This window comes from Pteropus vampyrus, unplaced genomic scaffold (assembly GCF_000151845.1).
Source record: "Pteropus vampyrus isolate Shadow unplaced genomic scaffold, Pvam_2.0 Scaffold46, whole genome shotgun sequence".
NCBI classification, from domain to species: domain Eukaryota; kingdom Metazoa; phylum Chordata; class Mammalia; order Chiroptera; family Pteropodidae; genus Pteropus; species Pteropus vampyrus.
In genome coordinates, this window is record NW_011888827.1 from 7,119,505 (window position 1) to 7,137,911 (window position 18,407).

The 18,407-nt window shown below is 41.6% G+C and overlaps 1 protein-coding gene across 5 annotated transcripts in view; it reads right to left on the reverse strand.

The window, feature by feature from the left end:
• Positions 1 to 18,407, reverse strand: part of VTI1A (vesicle transport through interaction with t-SNAREs 1A) — a 333,273-nt gene that overhangs the window by 21,736 nt on the left and 293,130 nt on the right. Inside the window, exon 9 of one of the 5 annotated variants that reach the window (XM_023530159.1) lies at positions 1,178 to 1,202. The exons of the other annotated variants lie outside the window; for them this stretch is intronic. Within the exon in view, the coding sequence (XP_023385927.1) occupies positions 1,193 to 1,202 (10 nt within the window). The 3' untranslated portion in view covers positions 1,178 to 1,192. Of the gene's footprint in view, positions 1 to 1,177; positions 1,203 to 18,407 lie in introns of those variants that run through there. 5 annotated transcript variants of the gene reach the window in all.

Here is an 18,407-nt window from a genome sequence, read left to right on the forward strand (position 1 = left end):
CCACCAGCCTATGTAATTATTACTATCAACATCCAAACTCCATTCAAGAAAACTCCTTTCCTAAATAACGGCATCGCCCCTTCTGCCCTATTGAATGGCTGATGTAACAAGCATTTAATGACACAGCCAGGAGACTTAATGGATATGGGTAGGCAGTGCCATTTCAGGAGTATCGCAGCCCTATCTTGACTCAGTTTTAATGTGTTAGATTAAAAAAAAAATTTAGGGAAGGAAGTATTTTAATTTTCATAAAGCTGGGAAGCCTAGAATTCTAATGCTCATAAAAGATGCTGTAAGTGCACGTGTGTGTGTGTGAAAACCCTAACACACAAAAGCAACGATGGGCTGTGGTGCACAGTGGCGGGGTAGACAGTGGTACCGAGACTGCAGCCAGGCTCTCCTCCCAGGTGGCCTTGGCTGTGTGACCGTAGGCAGAACACCGTCTCCTTCTGCAAAGTGTGGGGTGTGGAAGTATGCAAGGACTGGGGGATTTTGAAGATTCCTTCTGCCACGAAGAGTCTACAGTCGTTAACTGAAAGGTTCTTGTTCATTTTCTTATACACGCGTCTATTCTAAACGAGCAAACCCAGCATCTCCTTTCTCCCTCCTTGGCAAACATCGTATCTAGAAAACATTTCCCTCACATTTCAGAGGCTACCGAAGGGGGAAAAAGTTATATTTTTAATCCTACTTTATAGGAGTTTGCTCTTTTATTAGAGAACAAACCCAGAACCGTGATCAGTAAGGTATACGTACCCAAAGCGGGGGGCGGGCGGGGAGGAAGAGGAGAAGAAAGAGAGGCCGCCTTCAAGGGCCTTGTGGAAGTGTATAAAACAGGCAGGCGAGATAGTCCTTTGCCAAACACTGTCATAAATTTTTTATTTGGCAGCTAACATTCTCACTAGCTTTCTTGGCAGCAATTGGGACCTTTAGCAAGAAAGGTGCAGGAGAAAAATACCTTGTTTAGAGATGTTTTCAACACTTTCTGGGATTTTTCTGAACTTCTGCCTGCAGCACATTTTTACAACTACAGTCTCCGATCACCTGACGAGTGGGCGGTGGGGTTTAAACTTTTTTCTTTTTTTAAAAAGAATATGTATAGAGAAAGAGAACAAGCAGCGCTACCCCCCTCTGGCCTTCCACTGAGTCCATCCTTCTTATTTTCTGTGGTACGTATTTCTGATATCCATGCTTAGTCTTCTCTGTCAAGACAAAAAAAACTGAAAATAATATCAGAATGTACCTTTTGTCGGGCTTGATGCTATCCGTATTGTATTCTCAGATGGCAGAGATAAATGAAAGTGAAACAAGCGGATGACTAGGCCATTTTTCTTCAACAGTTCTGCCCAAAACAGGTCCCACCTGTTGCCTTTGGGTAGGTTAATGGGCAAAGAGCTGCCCCGGATTGGAAGCTGATAGAAACCTTGCAGATAAGACGTGGGCAGTCAGATGGTCCATGGTAGAATGAGTGGAATGAAAGCTCCTGGAGCTGGCCATTAACCACCTCAGAGAACCTCAGGCCGAGATGAGATCTCTTATTGCCACATCTTAAATATTTTATACAAACATTTTGTACAGACTAGCAAAATCCTTCTACCAGGGGTCTTCCAGCTATGAGGCTGGCAAATTTACTCTCTCTTCAACAAGTATAGAACTGAACAATTGTTAAAATGATCCTTTTAGGGCTTTGGATAATGACCGAGGGCAAAAAACAAATTCAGAAGTGTTTATTCATAGAAAGCTGGCAGAACTTCAGGGAAGAACATTCCTACCTCATCCCCGCTCACTTAATTGGCTAGAATGATGGTTTTGCTAGGGTGGGGCTGACTGAGAAGGCTGACTTGATTTGGAGCACAGGTCAAAACCCATGCCCAGTTTCACTGTCAGGAAAAGGAGCAAACTTAGTAGGAGAATGAACAGGGGAAAATCCACAGTTCTGCTAGCCTTAGGTTGCAGTCCTGGTTGGGTTGAGTGACAGACCAACCAGGAATGTCATAAGACGATCCCAGAAACGAGAGAGCCATAAAAGTGCCAGATGAGCTCTCTGCACATCTCTTATTGATTGGCAAAGTATAAGCATATACTGGGGAGACCTGAGTGACACCTGTGAAAAGGCAAAGCCAAGGCAAGCTCAAGAACTTGCTGAACTTTGAATGTGCTCAACACACATACGTGTCACTCGGCAGAGGATGGAAGCTTTATGGGCTCAAGATTTTTGAGCATAACCTCTGCTCAATCGTTGGCTAGCCACTAAGCTATGCACACAAAGGGGCAACCCCTAGGAAGCCAAGCTCATAAAATAAAAATAAGAATAAAAAAACAAACTAACAACTGAGCACACTGCAGGGGAGATAGATCCTGCAGATTATTTTCAGGCAAGCTACTTAAAAATATCAGATCCCTGAGCTGTTACAATCTAAATCATCTAAATCATCTAAATGTCTCATTTTCAATAACTATCACATGTCAAAAAGAAAAGAAAAAGAAAAAGTGAAAAAGTGTGATCTATTATCAGGAGAAGAAAAACAGTCAGTAGTAACTGACTCTGAGAGGTTCTAATGTTGGATTTAGCAAAGACTTCAAAGCGGTTATTATATATATATTCAAAGAATTAAAGGAAACTATGCTTAATTAAAAGAAATTATGATGACGATGCCTCAACAAATAGAGAATCTTGACAGAGAAAGAGGAGCTATAAAAAAGTTCTAGAAGTTGAAAAGTACAATGAATGAAATGAAGAGGAATCGTGGAACTTGAACATTTGTCAACAGAATGATCCAATCTGAAGAAGACAAAGAAAAAAAGACTGAAGAAAAATGAGCAGAGCCTCAGAGACCAGTGTGACAATAACAAGCGTACCAATAATGGGAGTCCCAGAAGGAGCAGGGAGAGAGAGAGTGGCAGAAAAATATCTTCAAAGAAATAATGGCAGAAAGAGGAAATCTTGAAAGTAGCAAAAAAAAAAAAAAAAAAAAATTAACTCATTATATACAGGCAAACAAAAGTATAAATAATACCTGACTTCCCATAAGAAACAACGGCAGAAGACACTGGAACAAGATATTCAAAGTGGTGAAAAGGGTGGGGGTGGGGGTAACTTGTCTTCCAAGAATCCTATATCTAGCAATACTATCCATCAAAACTGAAGGTGACTGTTAAAATAGCTATAATCAACAAGACAAAGAATAACAAATGTTGAAGAGGATGCGGAGATAATGGAACCCTCATACACGGCTGGTGGGACTGCAAATTGGTACAGCCACTATGGAAAACAACATGGAGTTTCCTCAAAAACACTAAGAATTGATCTGCCATATAATCCAGCAATTCCTCTACTGGGTATTTACTCCAAAGACTTGAAAACCTATATCCAAAAAGATATTTGCACACCGATGTTCGTAGCAGCATTATTTACAGTGGCCAGGACATGGAAGCAACCAAAGTGTCCTACGACAGATGATTGGCTAAAGAAGCTGTGGTACATATATACAATGGAATATGACTCAGCCATAGAAGAGATGAAATACTGACATTTACGACAACATGGATGGACCTCAAGATAATCATGGCTAAGCGAAATAAGCCAGACAGAAAAAGTTGAAAATCACATGACATCACTTATATGTGGGATATAAAACTAAAAGCGACAAACAAACAGGACAAACAAACAGGACAAACAAACAGGCTCATGGACGTGGACTATAGACTAGTGGTTACCAAAGGGTAGGGGGAAGAGAAAGAAATCGAACTATGGGAGGTGAGTGCACAGTATAAATATATATACGCCTTACTGTTAAAGTGTACAGCTCAAACGTATTGGATTTCGTTAACCAATGTTACCATTAAAAAAAATAAATTAAAAAAAAAATGAAGGTGACATAAAGACATTTTTAGATAAGCAAAGGGGAAAAAAACCTCCCCCCGCTTTTTTTTTTCTTTTTTGGCAGACTTGCCTTATAAGAAATACTAAATGAAGTCCTTCAGGCTGAAAGGAAATGACACCAGGTGGTAACTCAAATCTACAGAAGGAAATGAAGAACACTGGAAATGGTAAATAGAAAAGACTGTATATATATTTTCTCTTTTCTTTCCTTAATTTCTTTAAAAAGCATAAAGACTGCGTAAGCAACAATAGTAACTCAATATTGTCGAGTTTATGACATAGATATGAAAATTATAGTACAAAAAAAGAGGGAAGAAGACTATATTGGAATAAAGTTGCTATATTTTATTAGTAAGTCAGTTATAAGCTGAAGTAGATTGTGAAAAGTTAGGATATATATTGCAACTTTCAGAGCAAAGACTTAAAAAAATAACACTGTAGTTCTAAAAAAGATAAATTAAATGATGTACCAAAAATATCTGTTTTAAAAGAGAAAGCAGAAAAGGAGAAGCAGAGAAAGAGAAAACACATTAGGCATACAGAAAACAAACAGCAAAATGGCAGACATAAATCCAACAAGATAAAAAATCATAGTAATGTTACTGGAGTAAATACTCCAGTCCAACAGCAGATTGCCGGACTGGATAAAAAATATTAGACTTCATGCTATCTACAACAGACATACTTTAGATTCAAAAGCACATAAAGTTTGAAAGTTAAAAGATAGAAATACATATGCCATGCAAACAGTAACAATAAGAGAGCTGTAGTGTCTATATTAATAACAGACAAATGGACTTTAGGATAAGAAACAATCCCAGAGCAAAAAAAGGAATATTTCAGAAATATAAACGGATCAGTGCATCAGGAAGATAGGGCAATTATAAATATATACACAGTTAACAACCAAATCCAAAATACATTAAGCCAAAACTGACAGATGAAAGAAGAAATAAAAAGTTGACTAATTATACTTGGAGATTTCAATACTGTCCTTTCAAAAAACTGATAGAATAACTTGACAAAAAATCAGCAAAGATATAGAAGACTTCAACTCTATTGGCCAACTGGATCTAATTAACATTTTTAGAACACTCTAGTTAATAACAGCAGAATACATATTCTTTTAAAAAGCACATGGAATATTCCCCAGCACAGACCATATATGGGGCCATAAAACAAGTCTCAACAAATTGAAAAGATCCGAAATCATAAAAAACATGTTCTCCAATCACAGTAGGACTACATTAGAAATTAACAACAAAAGGAAGTAATCTGGGGAATCCCCAAATATTAGAAAATTAAGTAACACACTTATAACAAACTCATGAGTCAAACAAAAAATAATGGAAATTAGAAAACATTTTGAAATAAATGAAAATGAAACAATATCAATATTTGTGAGATGCAACTAAAGCAGAACTTAGAGGGAAATTTATTTGTCTAATTAGGAAAAAAATAAAAGTTTCAAATCAATAATCTAAGCAATCACATTAAGAAATTAGAAAAAGAGCAAATTAAGCCCAATACTAGCAGAAAAAAGGGAGTATTAGAGCAGAAATCAATGAGATAGGAAATAGAAAATAGAGAAAATCAATGAAGCCAAAAGATGGTTCTTTGAAAAGATCAACAAAACTGATAAACTTTTAGTTAGAACGACAAAGAAAAGAGGAAGAAGACAAAATCACCAATCAAGAATGAAAGAGGAACATCACTACTGACTTAATGAAAATGAAAAGGATTATAGGACAATATTCTGAACAGTTTTATGCCAAAAAATTAGACAATTTAGGTGAAATGGACAGAAATACACACATTATCAAAACTGATTCAAGGAGACATAGAAAGCTGAATAGATCTATAAGAAGTAAATAAATTGGATTAATAATTTAAAGTCTTCCCACAAACAAAAGCCCAGCACCAGCGGCTCAAATAATGAATTCTATCACATAAAGTCTTCATTTAACGTCAGTGATAGGTCCTGCAACTTCAAATGAAAGGACGTACAATGAAACCAATTTTACCATAGGCTAATTCATAAAATCAAGAGTTAAGTTCCTACAGCATCTCATCAATGTTAAAATGAAACAGTTTTGAATGAACCTGTTGTATTTAAAGAAGAAATAATACTGATCCTACACAAACTCATTTAGAAAATGAAGAAGACATTCTTCCCAATGCATTCTATGAGGCCAGTCTTACCCTGATACAAAGGCTAAACAAAGACATCACAAGAAACATCCATCATGAACATAAGACACCAAAATACAAATATTATCAAACTGAATCCATAATAAAGGATTAAACACTATGACCAAGTAGAATTCATCCCAGTAATGCAAGGTTGGTTTAACATGTGAAAATCAATTAATGTAACACACTGCACTAATAGAATAAAGGACAAAACTCATATGATCATCATATTAGACACAGAAAAAACATGGGGGAAAATCTAACACCTTTTCATGATAGAAACTCTCTACAGACTTCGAATGAAAAGGAACTTCTTCAACCTAATAAAAGGCGTCTATGGAAAACCTGCAGCTCACGTCACACTTAATGATTGGGCCAAGGTGCCTGTTTACCCCAGCTATCAAAATTGCACAGATGCACGGTGGTAGGAACCGCTTTGGTACTTTATAAACAAAACAATTCAAGAGAACTATGAATTATTTGAAGTTAGTAACTTGCAATAAAATCTTACAGCCATTATTAAAACATGGATAAAAGTTAGAGAATGTGACAAGGCAGAAAAATTTAAATCAGGTTATGCTAAAAGACAAGAGTAGACAACATCTAAACAACGGAAAATGGCATAGCATGAGGTTAAGGATGTGAGCCTTGGAGCCAGTTGCCTGGGTTTGATGCCGGCTCTCTGCCACTCTTTAGCTGTGTGACCTTGGACAAAGTCCTTACCTCTCTGGGCCTCAGGATAATAACGATATCTATCTTACAGGGTTCTTGTAAGAATTAAATGAGATAAACCATATGAAGTGATCAGCACATAGTGAACACTTTAAAAGTAAAGGGCTGTTATTATTTCTGTAACCATCCCCTTATGTGGCTTTGAAACAGGGTTCGTAAACTCTGGAGCTGCCTTTGTTGGAGGGGCTTCCTTGCATCAGCCCGCATGGTCATTCTTGTGACAAAGCCTCCTAAGGAAGTGACTGCCCCTGGGAAGGCATGTGACGCACCCTAGTGAGCCCCTCATTCTCATCTATAGCATGCATGGACTTCTGTCCCTCCTCCCCACTTTTCCCACCAGTCCTAAGTCTTGCTTAGCCACCCTGCTGGCCTCTGTGGGAAAACATTACTGATGGTGCTTATATTCAGGGTGCAAAGGTCTTTCTCTGTATAGGTTTACAGTAGAGAACAAGGAAAAGACTAAATGCAAAGCCAACAGGGGCCGAGGGATCTGCCTACATCCTGGGTTTTGCCATGATGTGAAAACACATGGCTTCAGAGTGTAACATGAACAGCCCTGAGCTCTCTCCAGGGTAGAAGCTATGTTTTCAGCTATGCAGAAATACTGACGACGAGTCTTTAAAAAAAAATCAGTGGGAGCGTATGTTAAATGAAAATCAAGATAACCTTTCTCAGGCAGGCTTTCCCTGTATACTCCGAGATCTTTACTTTTTGACAAGAGTTAAGAGTTGAAGAAATGCCTTAAAACAGAGGAAATGTCTATTTTTCTCCAACCTTGCTTAAGTTGGGCACTCTTGGGATGATGGGGAGGTTTGCCATTTGTAGACAAGAATGAAGCCTTTTGTGAAGAGCCTAAGTACACCACTGACGTGCTTTAAAAAGTGTCGAAGGCTATTTTTGGAGAACGTGTGGTTGACTGTGCCAAATTGAAACATTGACTTATCGCCCGATTTAGCATTAAAACATTAGAACTGACAATTAAGACTACTCTGTTTACTCCACATGAGTTTGTCAACATGCTGCAAATATATTTCTGTTATCATAATAAAACCAAGAAATGGGTGGGAACAGTTTCTCACTGTTGAAGGCCACGCTGAAAAGTACTTCAGAACACTGAAATGTGAGCTGCCCTATCATATAAGAAACTTCTCTTCCCCGAAGAGCGGATCCTGGGTGTAGCTATATTCATGTATAATAGGTTTATTCTCATTCACTAAACAGGAATTACTTTATGGTTCCAAAGTAAAACTAGTTTAAGAAATATGCTGGCAGATTTGCTACAGATGTGGTCTCTGACACGTACACACGGGGAATCTGCTATTAATCACATGTTAAGATTTGAACATTATAAAGTACAAGGCAGACAACCATTAAGTTCAAGGTCTGAATTGATAAAAAAAAAAGAGAAGAGAAAAAGGATTAGCGTGCCTGTGTTCACCTTTGTGTTTAAACGTATTGCTTTAAAAGATATCATTCATCCCTTTCCCCGTCTTTGGCCCATTTTATTTCAAGGTTGGTCTGCCTTTTGTTTGGTTCCTTTCGTTCTGACACAGATGACAGTTCTCGGGAAAAGTGCAGCCTTTCGGTTGTCCTGCACGCTTGCTGGACCAGGACAGGAATGTGCTTGTTTGGCATTTGTTCAGGAGAGCCTAGACGCCACGGACACTGGGGACCAGGAGGGCAAGGAGCACATTTGGGAACTGGCTCAGCACCTAGGCCCGCAGGCCTTTGTCACCACCTGCCTCAAGGGTGAAGGTGGCCATGGTAATTATGCCAAGGCCATGCATTACCCTGACAAAGTAATCCATCAAATAATTTCTCACAATTTCAATTCATCCCTCGAATTTTCCTTACCTCTAAGCCAGCTGGATATTATATTACTGAAGCTGTTGAAAGGGTGGAACACTAGCCATGGAGCCAAAGGCCACGGCAACTATGCAATGCATAAATTTTTATTGTTTGCTCAGTATTGAAATCTCATTAGGGTCCATAATTCATCTGAACACCGTGAACATTTACATCTGTTGATCATGAGAACTTAGAAGGAATGTACACCTTTGGCTAACTTGTTTCTAGAGGAGGCAGAGTGTGTATGTGCGTGTGTGTGTGTGCCCGCGCGTGTGCGCATGTGTGTGCATGCATGCACACACACGCATATGTTTTTAGCCCTTGAACAGCTGTGGTTAAAATATCCCTTACTCAAACCAATTTCCAACCTGAATTTAAATATCCCAAAGTTGTTTTCTTTTGGCAGCTTCAGACAAAGACTTAGTTCTCTTCGGGTCCGGCTTAATCAATGCTGGAAAATTCCACTCATTGCACATGGGCCTTAATGCAGCTCTGCTGTGCTAATTACATCAGAATTATCCCCAAGATTACATGCCTTTCGTTCAACGTATATATGCTTTTGTCTTCACTTAATTATGGCTTCCAACTCCACTCAAGAGAGAAAATACAACCGTGACTATTTCGGGGTCCCTGGCATGTCCAGGTTTGTGTCCACATGTTTTCGGTGTGTGTGCATGTAAACGTCTCCTTTACTAAGTTCTACTCTTTTGATCTGGCAGTATTTTTTCATTTACAAGGCTCTTAACGGTTCCAAGAACACTGTATTTTGAAGGTGACAATCACTGAATCACAGAATTGAAATTGGAAGGTGAAGGGCTTCAGGGGCGATCTAACCAGGCCAGCCTCTCAAGCAGGAATCCCCCATAACAACACCCCCTGACAAGTGGTCCTTCAGGAATGCATCCATTTTTGGAATGAACTATGGCAGCAGCTGAAAGGCTCTTAGCAAACGCTCCCTTGCACAAGGCAGAGATGAACACTGTGTCCGATGAGAAGTCTGGAGGGAATTTAGGTAGACTTAACGTAATTACCCAGACTGGTATCTGGCTAGGGCACCAGCGCTAACAGCCCCACTGTAATTCCAGCTGATGGCAGTGACACCTTCTGATGAGAGTCTTGTCAACTACAAGCTGCTCTTCAGCAGGACTTCACTAATACGCTGTGATGGGAAAAATCGAATACAGATGTTTTCATTCAGAAGGCCTTGGAAACACTAAAGTCCTATCTGCTCCTCAAGGAGAAAGGGCATGCATTTCCACGCAGGGCAAGGAGGCCAAAGGCCTGAGCGCGGGATCTGGGCCGCGTCGCAACATCCTTTTCCAGGGTTCTTTCCCGGTCAGCGCTAGGTTTCCATGTGTCACTCAGCGCTGTGTGGACAGTCTCAGCACTCGACCAGCTACAGTCGGTGAAGCGGCCCCGGACACACAGGGTGGAGCAAGCACCAGAGCAGGGCGATGGGACGTGGTGTGGCTCCAGTCCAGGGCACAAGTCTCTACTCTGGAGTAAAAGGAAAGAGACCTGGGTCTCGGGATGCAATGATAAGCAAAATCGGACAGGGGCCTGGCCTGACAGAGCTTACGGACCTCAACAAAACAATCACACGCACACAGGACACAGCTTCAAACTCTAAGTGCCACAAAACTGTGAAGTGCTACAAAAGAAGCAGACAGGAAACTGTAGGAAGAGGGGACTGGTGACAGTTGAGACTTCTAGGCAAGCGGAAGATGAAATGGAGTTAGGAACAAAAGAAGTTTATTGGAGGGGGCCACCTGTGAACAGGATTGGGCAGGGAAAGGCTTCTGCCCATCATGCGGATCTGCCCCTATAAAGCAAAGGGAGAAAGAGGCAAGAAGGGCAGGTAGGGCCTTGGACACTGCATATGCGACCAAGTCTTGGCAACCCAATGAGGAGCGCTGGGTCAAAGATAGCTCATTTCCACTGGGGGACTCTCACGATGGGCAGAAGTGGCTTGGCCCTAGGGCCCTACTGCACTCAGTCAATCGCTGAGAGCTGCCTGCAAAGAGGCTGGCTCAGTTCTGATGCTGAGCTGGGCACCTGACGATGCCAACACCTGGAACAACCGTGTGCCTCCCAGCTTGATGACTGCACCCCTGTGACCGCCATGAGACTGAGCTCAGCTAGGGGCCCTGGAGAGGGCTTCCCTGAGTTGGCGATGATGTTGAGTTGAGATGTGAAGGAGGCACTGAGTTAATGAGTAAGTGGGGAAAGGCGGAAAGAGACAAAGATTCCTGGTAGATGGAAGGCCCTTTGTCTGGAGTGGCATGCTATCGGGACTGAGAGAAGGCATTGTGTCCGAGAGGAGAATGATGGGAAGGAGGTGAGCTGGGGGGCGGGGCGGGGGGAGGCAGAGATGAGATCGTGCTGGCCTTGTGGGACACCAGAAGGGTCTTCTTTTCTCTTAGCCACAAGGCTTTGAGAAAGTTACTAACTTTAGTAATATTTAGTTTCCTAATCTATAAAATGGGAACAATGTAATATACTTTATAAGGTTAACCTCAGGATTAAATAAAATTACACATAGTGAGCTCTTAATTTAGTACTTAGTACCTGGGCAATACTTGGTAAATGTGGGCATTACAGAAAGCCTTCTGAAACAAGTCAAAGGAGAAAAATGAACTTACTCTGAAATTTTCTTTTCAAAGGTTTTGAAGTTTTATTCTAAACTAATGTGCATGCATTTGAGCAAACTATAGGCAATATTATTAAATTCCTTTGCTACCAAGATCATGGTGCTGCCCAAATCCTCAATTATTGAAATTACAGGCATAGATATAAGTTTAGAATTAAACAATTAACATCGGCAATTCAGAGCTGAATAAGTAATAAATAGGTTGTAATAGAAAAATAGTCCACGAGAAATCTAAAGAACAGAGGAACTCTTAGAGACAAAAGCATATCATAAAGAAAGAATATTTCTATACAGAGCACGACGGCATCTGCATAACAGCAAATTGAAAATATAGATATTTTGCTCTCTACAATCTCACTTGTTTATGTAATCCTTCAGATACCTATTTTCAGATTATTTCAAACCATGACATGCAGGAAACAAAAAACATACAAAGTGATGAAAAATGAATGCTGGCTATAGTTGCTTAAGCAGATCTGATTGTCAAATAAACTTGTTTCCTAGTTGGTCATTTGTTTTTGAAACGTGGGAAAGCATGTGATAACAGACTAAGTGATAGTCTCTAAATTCACGTCTGGATTATCTGAAATGGCTGAAGGAAAGTCTGACTCCTATCCTTGGCTTCATGAGTGTATGAGTTTGGAATAATCTTCCCCAAGAGGCAAAAAGTAGATGATGTCTCTTATGGAGGTGTATTCACTTGTTTTATTGGTGATAGTTAGAAAAATCGCTGGTCAGCTCACAACTGAAAAACTCTCGCCATGCTTGTCTCCATGTCAAAATCCAGTCTCCCTTTAAAAAGATAAACCCAGCAGCCACTGTTTTATGAGCTTACACATCACTCCCTTTGACTTCTCGGCATCTAGCAAATACACAAAGCTATTATTTTCAGCTGTTTATCCCCTTGTTTATTCCATTTGAGATGATTCTGACTACCTCTGACACTTGGAAGAGTACATAATACCGTAAATATCTGGCTTCCACTCCTGGAAACCTTGAGATGAGATGTTGGTAATACGATCCAAAAGAACTGCAAATGTGCGTGTTCTTTGGTGTTTTTCCTCTTTTCCCTTTTCAAGCTGTGATAAAACAGACCTGAGGTTTCCGCAGCCACCCAAATAAAAACATCTTCGAGAATTTGAAAGTATTCTACAAATCAACTTAGATTATCATTTTTCCCCCCCTCAGCTCCTAAACTTCTCTTGCATATTTCTTTCCTCTGCCAAAGCTTATCGACTCTTAGGTCATCTTGATGTGTCAAAAACGGCTTGGATCACAGGGTTGAACATAAGCAGATTGAACAGGGATCTCTTCATTTAGATACCAAAAAACATCTGACGAGAAAGTTACTTATATCTCCCAGTGAAGGAAGAAGTGGCCCACTTTTGCTCGTAAATTTTGTTAGTATTGAGTAAATTCTCAAAAAAAATTTTTTTTTCGTTTAGAAGGAATGCTACCTAATAGAGTTGCTCCATGCTTCTGAACCTTTCATGAAAGTAATTTAAAAAACCCTCCTACGTTTTATTTTGCCACAGATTTGCCAAGGATTCTTTTAACAAAATAGGAATGAACGGGAAAAAGTCTTAGTCTTGTACGGAATACTTAAATTTGTTTTAAAATATAAAATGCTGCGAAAGATCTGTGTTTAGTTTCGATTGGGTCACACAAGGGTTTGTGGTTATTTGTGGGTAATTGGTTCACACAGCCACATTTGGGCACAGCTCACGATGGTCGCTGTCTCTTATCGGGAAGACAAATGTGGGTAATAATGGCTAATGGCCTCAGCAGAAGAACCTAACAACTGCTCAGAGGTGTCTGCCTTTCCTGAAGCCAGCCAATAGTTCTTCCATTCAGCAACCTGGAGACCATGGCCTTGGTATTAAGTTAAAAATGAGGGGGTGTTTATCCAGGTGACAGGTAATTCCAGGTCATGGATCTAAAAGGTCACCTTTCCAGAGTGATGTGAGTGCCGAGGCTGTTGGGGGTTGGCTGTCATCAATTCTTTCTATTTGCTTCTGTGAAAGTTAAATGACAACACGGGTGGAATCTAATTTCATGTCAGCACTTCCTCAGGAGGGAGCCAGAGGGCAAATGCCACGTCCAGAAACCTGAGCCCTATGGAGACTGGGAGGGAATCCCTGTGCGCTCGTGATCTTGGACCCCTCGATGGCTAGGCCCCCTCCCTGCAGGTGAGTTTTGTCTCTGGTTGATGAATGTCAGGAATGGAATCGAAATGTGATAACCACCAGGGATTACTGGGGAAGGCATCTCTACCACGCAGATTTTATATTCAGAATAAATGCCTTTGGTGAAGTCTTATTTTTTACTTTATGGTTCATAAAGTAAAAATTGCCTTTGTCTCCATAACACCCTATGTCAAAGACTCAAAGGACAAATGTCTGTGTAATAAAGGGCTGCCTTGTGGCTGTGTCAGCACTGCCTCCTGAAGGGAAGGCACTTCCTCATTAGTGATCAATTTGGGACCTGGATTGTGGGCCAGGGTCCCAGAGTTTTATGCAGTGGGCCTAAGAAACTCAGTCCATCTCAGCGATTCAGACACCGCTTGGCCAGAATGAGTCCCAGAGGTCGGGAGGCTGGTGAGCGCTAGCCACATGCAGAACCTGTCTCATGACTTTCCAGTCCTCCGGGCATGGAAACAGATTTCTCCCATGAGGCATGGTGAGGATTCTTCAAAAGGCAAGAGAGAGACAGAGAATGATGTGGACTTTGATTCTGCTTTCCGTAATTTAAAAACCCATCATCGGGTATGTGAAAGTCAGAGTTCTGAACTTCTAGCAATTAAGAAAGAAGAGCTCGGGAAGACATGACTGGTTTCTTTTTCTAAGAAAGCCTTAACAAAATGCTTCCTAAAATGAAGTCAGTGCCACTCAAGACTGAGAAGGGAGGAGATTACAATGTTATGACTTCCTCTGGGGTCACAATCGCTCCTGTTTAGATGGTTCACGTTGAGCATATTCTGGGGTAGGAGAAGCTAGAGATGGAGCCACTGGCTAGACCTCACACAGATGGGTGCCTAGAGGGATGGATGGACAGCTGGAGGGATGGATGGACAGCTGGAGGGATGGATGGACAGCCAGAGGGATGGATGGACGACAGACAGCAGCTGTGAGAGAACCTCTCTGCTCATGACGATCTTGTTTCCAGGACACAGGTGAGAACAAGAACAGACCACTTAGCGCCAAGGCCCAGAGCCCATTCCTGCACTCCCTTGCACCAGCCCTGCTTCAGAGCTCCCCAAGGTTGCAGCAGATGTTAAAAACTAAAGTTGAAACCTTTAAGCTATAATGAAGGAGTTCACGGGATTCATAATCCCAGTACCCCACCCCGATCCTCCAGCGATCCCGCTGAAAGCTTTCAAACGGTCCTCGGTGCTCGCACAGGGCATGCGGCATGTGTCGAACACACTGATCTGCCCGTGATCACCCTCGGCTGCTGTAAAACAGTCTCGCTCCTCGAGTGAGTGCAGGCTGCAGCAACAATGGTGTTATTGACTTGTTGCTCCGGCTCTATTTAGTTATTACCCTCGGGGCCACAATCAATAGACTTTGCACCAAGTCAGCCTAATAAATCCCAGGCTCTCGCTGGAGGTTTGCCAGAAACGGCAAGAAAATCTATGGCAGGGAAACACTTAGAGTGCAAAAAGAGAGAAAGCTTCACTGACAGCTGTATAAATTAATTAACAAGGAACTGTTTATTCTTCTAAAAGATCAGATCGCACGTTTATCATCATTGAAGAAGTGACAGATAGGCTATCATAAAATTATCTGGTGATGTAAAAAAAAGAAAACCAAACAGACCCCAAACCCCACAAATTTGGACGTACACACAAAAGAGATCCTGGTTCTATGGTAACTTGTTTTTTTTTTCTTTATTACATTTTCAATTACTCGACTTATAAATTTGCCTTCTCAGCACTGGTTCTGGTCAGTCTATTATTTCCAGCTTATTTGGATGAATGCGGTGTGCCTTGATAATTCTTTAAGCTTGTGGTTGAAACAGTCAACGCGATAAAAATAAAACGTTGATCATTAGCATTGCTGTGCTCTGGGATTTGTATTTCCCCGCCCCCCGCTTTGAACGTCTGAAATGTGGATTGCGCTTATAATGCAACAGCGGAGGGAAAAATGCTTTAGGTGATAGAGACACTAAAAGGTCAGCGAAAGTAAATGCCAGGTAGATGAATGCAGAATTCTAGAGCTGTTCTCCTCGCTTACTAAGCAAATGGCGGGAAGATTCAGTGGAAAGGGGCCCAGAATCCTATTGCCTTCAGACACACTGAACTAAGCTTGGGTCCCTTCGGGGACAAGACAATCTTCTTCCACAGATTGAAAACAAATGTAAGCGATCAATGGGGCTCTTAGAGCTTATTTGCTACTGTACCGGTACCTACTGGCATCCTTATACTAAACTTTTCTTTGGTCTCAACTCTGTCCATGCTAGTATAGGACCTGTAGCTTGATGGAAAACAACTTTTTCTAAATACTAAGTGAGTTCAGTTTTTAAATTCCAGGTGGAAGTGTTAGAAATGAACTTTAAATCGAATCACAAGATCCAACCTCAAATATCACTCAGCAGATTGGCCAACGTTTGGTGAGAGTCTATTAGGCACAAGGCACTGAAACAGCCATTGACTGGCTGTGACACAGGCATCATTGTTCCCAGGCGTGGAAAGCTTATTTCATTGCTTCGGTCTAGCCTGGGATATGTCAACCCTGCTGCATGTTAACACACTCCTGTGAACACAAAAGGGCACAGCGGTCCCCTCAGATACGTACCCTTTACCTTGACAGGCCCTCAGGAGGTGGGGGGGGCGGCGGAGGGAGGGGCATGTACATGCACACACGTGAAAACTGTTTTATTGTGGAACTGCTAATTGTGTTGTCCCAATAATTTATTGCCTCTTATAAATGGTTTCCAGGTAATAAGAGTTAATTGACTCAAGAGACTTTCATCCATTGCAATTATCTCCTAATATTGTACATTAGGCCACTGGGCTTTTATTAATCAGGTTAAATGCATCACCTGAATAGATGCATAAAAAGAAAATGGAACTTAAAATCATCACCCAAACTTATTTCTGAATAGGCTCACAAAAAGTTGTCCATCCTTAGATTAATTTACCACCCTGGCACGACCTGGCCTTAAGCCTGAAGACTGTTCGGGACCACAGACCTCCGGAGTTCACCTAATTTACTATCTCATTCGCCGTGAGAAGACCAAGGTTCAGAGGGGGAGTGATGGTCCCGGGAAGCCCCTGGACAATCGGTGGCAGAGGCAGGCCATACGGGTCACAGATGTCCCGCCATATTTTTCTGGCACCTCGAAGTTTCAGCTGAGATGGAATCTCCCTATGAGAAGCATCTCTGACATGTGGATGCAGAGCACCTTCCAGCCTTTGTGCCTCTGCCTCGAGTCTATTTCGGCTTCCCTCCCCCAACGACGTAGCTCCTGAGCTGCTTCTCCGGTGCCCTCAGCTCTGGCCTGAACACTCAGTCTCTTTTTTGTGACAGCCTCCACATCAAAATGTTTGCGTTCCAGATGCCATGGCCTCAGGGCCTGATGGCACGTGCATCAGGTACCTAGCTCTGCTGCTACTTACTGCCTTGCCTCAGCCAAGTCACCCAGTGTTCTCAGACTTGCTGTCTTCTTATGACAACTGAGGGAGCCGGATAGATTTCTGAAGTCCCTTCCTTTCAGCTCTAACATCCTGTTATTTATACCAATGGTTACTCATGGGTTATCGTGCCCTGTCATGTTTACACAGCTTTTCTTACCATTCCCGGTGTCTTCACATGCACTAACTCATAGTGTCAGCACCAGGTACGATGTTAGATCCTGGTGCTGATACTATGCTTTAACTCAAGAGCAGGGTACCACTGGAAGGAATTTCAGGCCCAGAGGAAAATATCGATTCACACTCTGATGATCCCTCTTGGTCTCCTCTTCCAACATTTAGGAGGTACTGAGTGAGCAATCACTCAGTCCTATGGCTATAAGTTTCCTTTTCAATCGACTGTCTTGCCAGGCAGCAGGGGAACTACCTGCAACACTGAGCTGGCTGAGGCCTGAGCACCTTCCAAGCACACCCTCAACCGAGTAGAGGTGCGTCGGAGCATCATCCTTTTCTAAGACTCCTGGGGTTAATATTTCGTTTAGAGGAATGAGGCTAGCACAGGATGGCTTGTGGGATGTGTTTGTGCCTCTGGAATTGGCTATTGTATGGAATTCTAGGGTTCTGGCCTCTGTGATCTGAAGGAGCAGACACATAGTTAGCTTTTAGCTTGACCAATGGTGGAAGAGGGGAGGGAAGTACGATGAGAATGAGCACACCTGCTTTGTGTGGCAACTGGACATCAAGCACTATACACTTTCCCATGTTTCTTTAACCTATTCGATAATACTGGAACCTTGGCATCATTGTCCCACTTTAGAAATGAGATTAAGGTCCAGAGAGGGTAAGTGACTCATCGAGGGTCACAAAGGTGGCCAAGAATCGGCTCTTAGTCTTTGATGAAAAGGTTGATTTTGTTTCTATTACATCCTACTTCTGCCTGAAAGGCCCAGAGATGGCAGGTAGTTAAGAGATAAGTATAAATTAGGGTGATTACTACCCTATTGGTTATTATTTCATCCACTTAATGGGTGTAATTTATGAGCTAAAGAATTACAGCTGAAGTGCCTCTCCTGCTGTGAAAGTTAACTCTTCCTGTTCCGCTCTGATTAGCCAGTGGGCTTCCACGGTGGACTGGGCTGAGGTATGTCTTAGTGGATGATCATATCACCCTAACAATTCTTTTTCTTCTTTTAAAACATGGCCGAACAACCAGATATCCACATGCAAAAGAAGAGAGCTGAACTCTTACCTCACACCATATATAAACATAAACTCAAAATGGATCAAAGACCTCAACGCAAGAGCCAAAACACAGGAGTAAATAAATTTTTGTGACCTTGGATTTAGCAATAGATTCTTGGATATGACATCTAAAGTACAAGCAAGAAAATAAATCATACTTCATCAAAATTAAAAACCCTTTGTGCTTCAAAGGACACCATCGGGGAAGGAAAAAGGCAACTCAT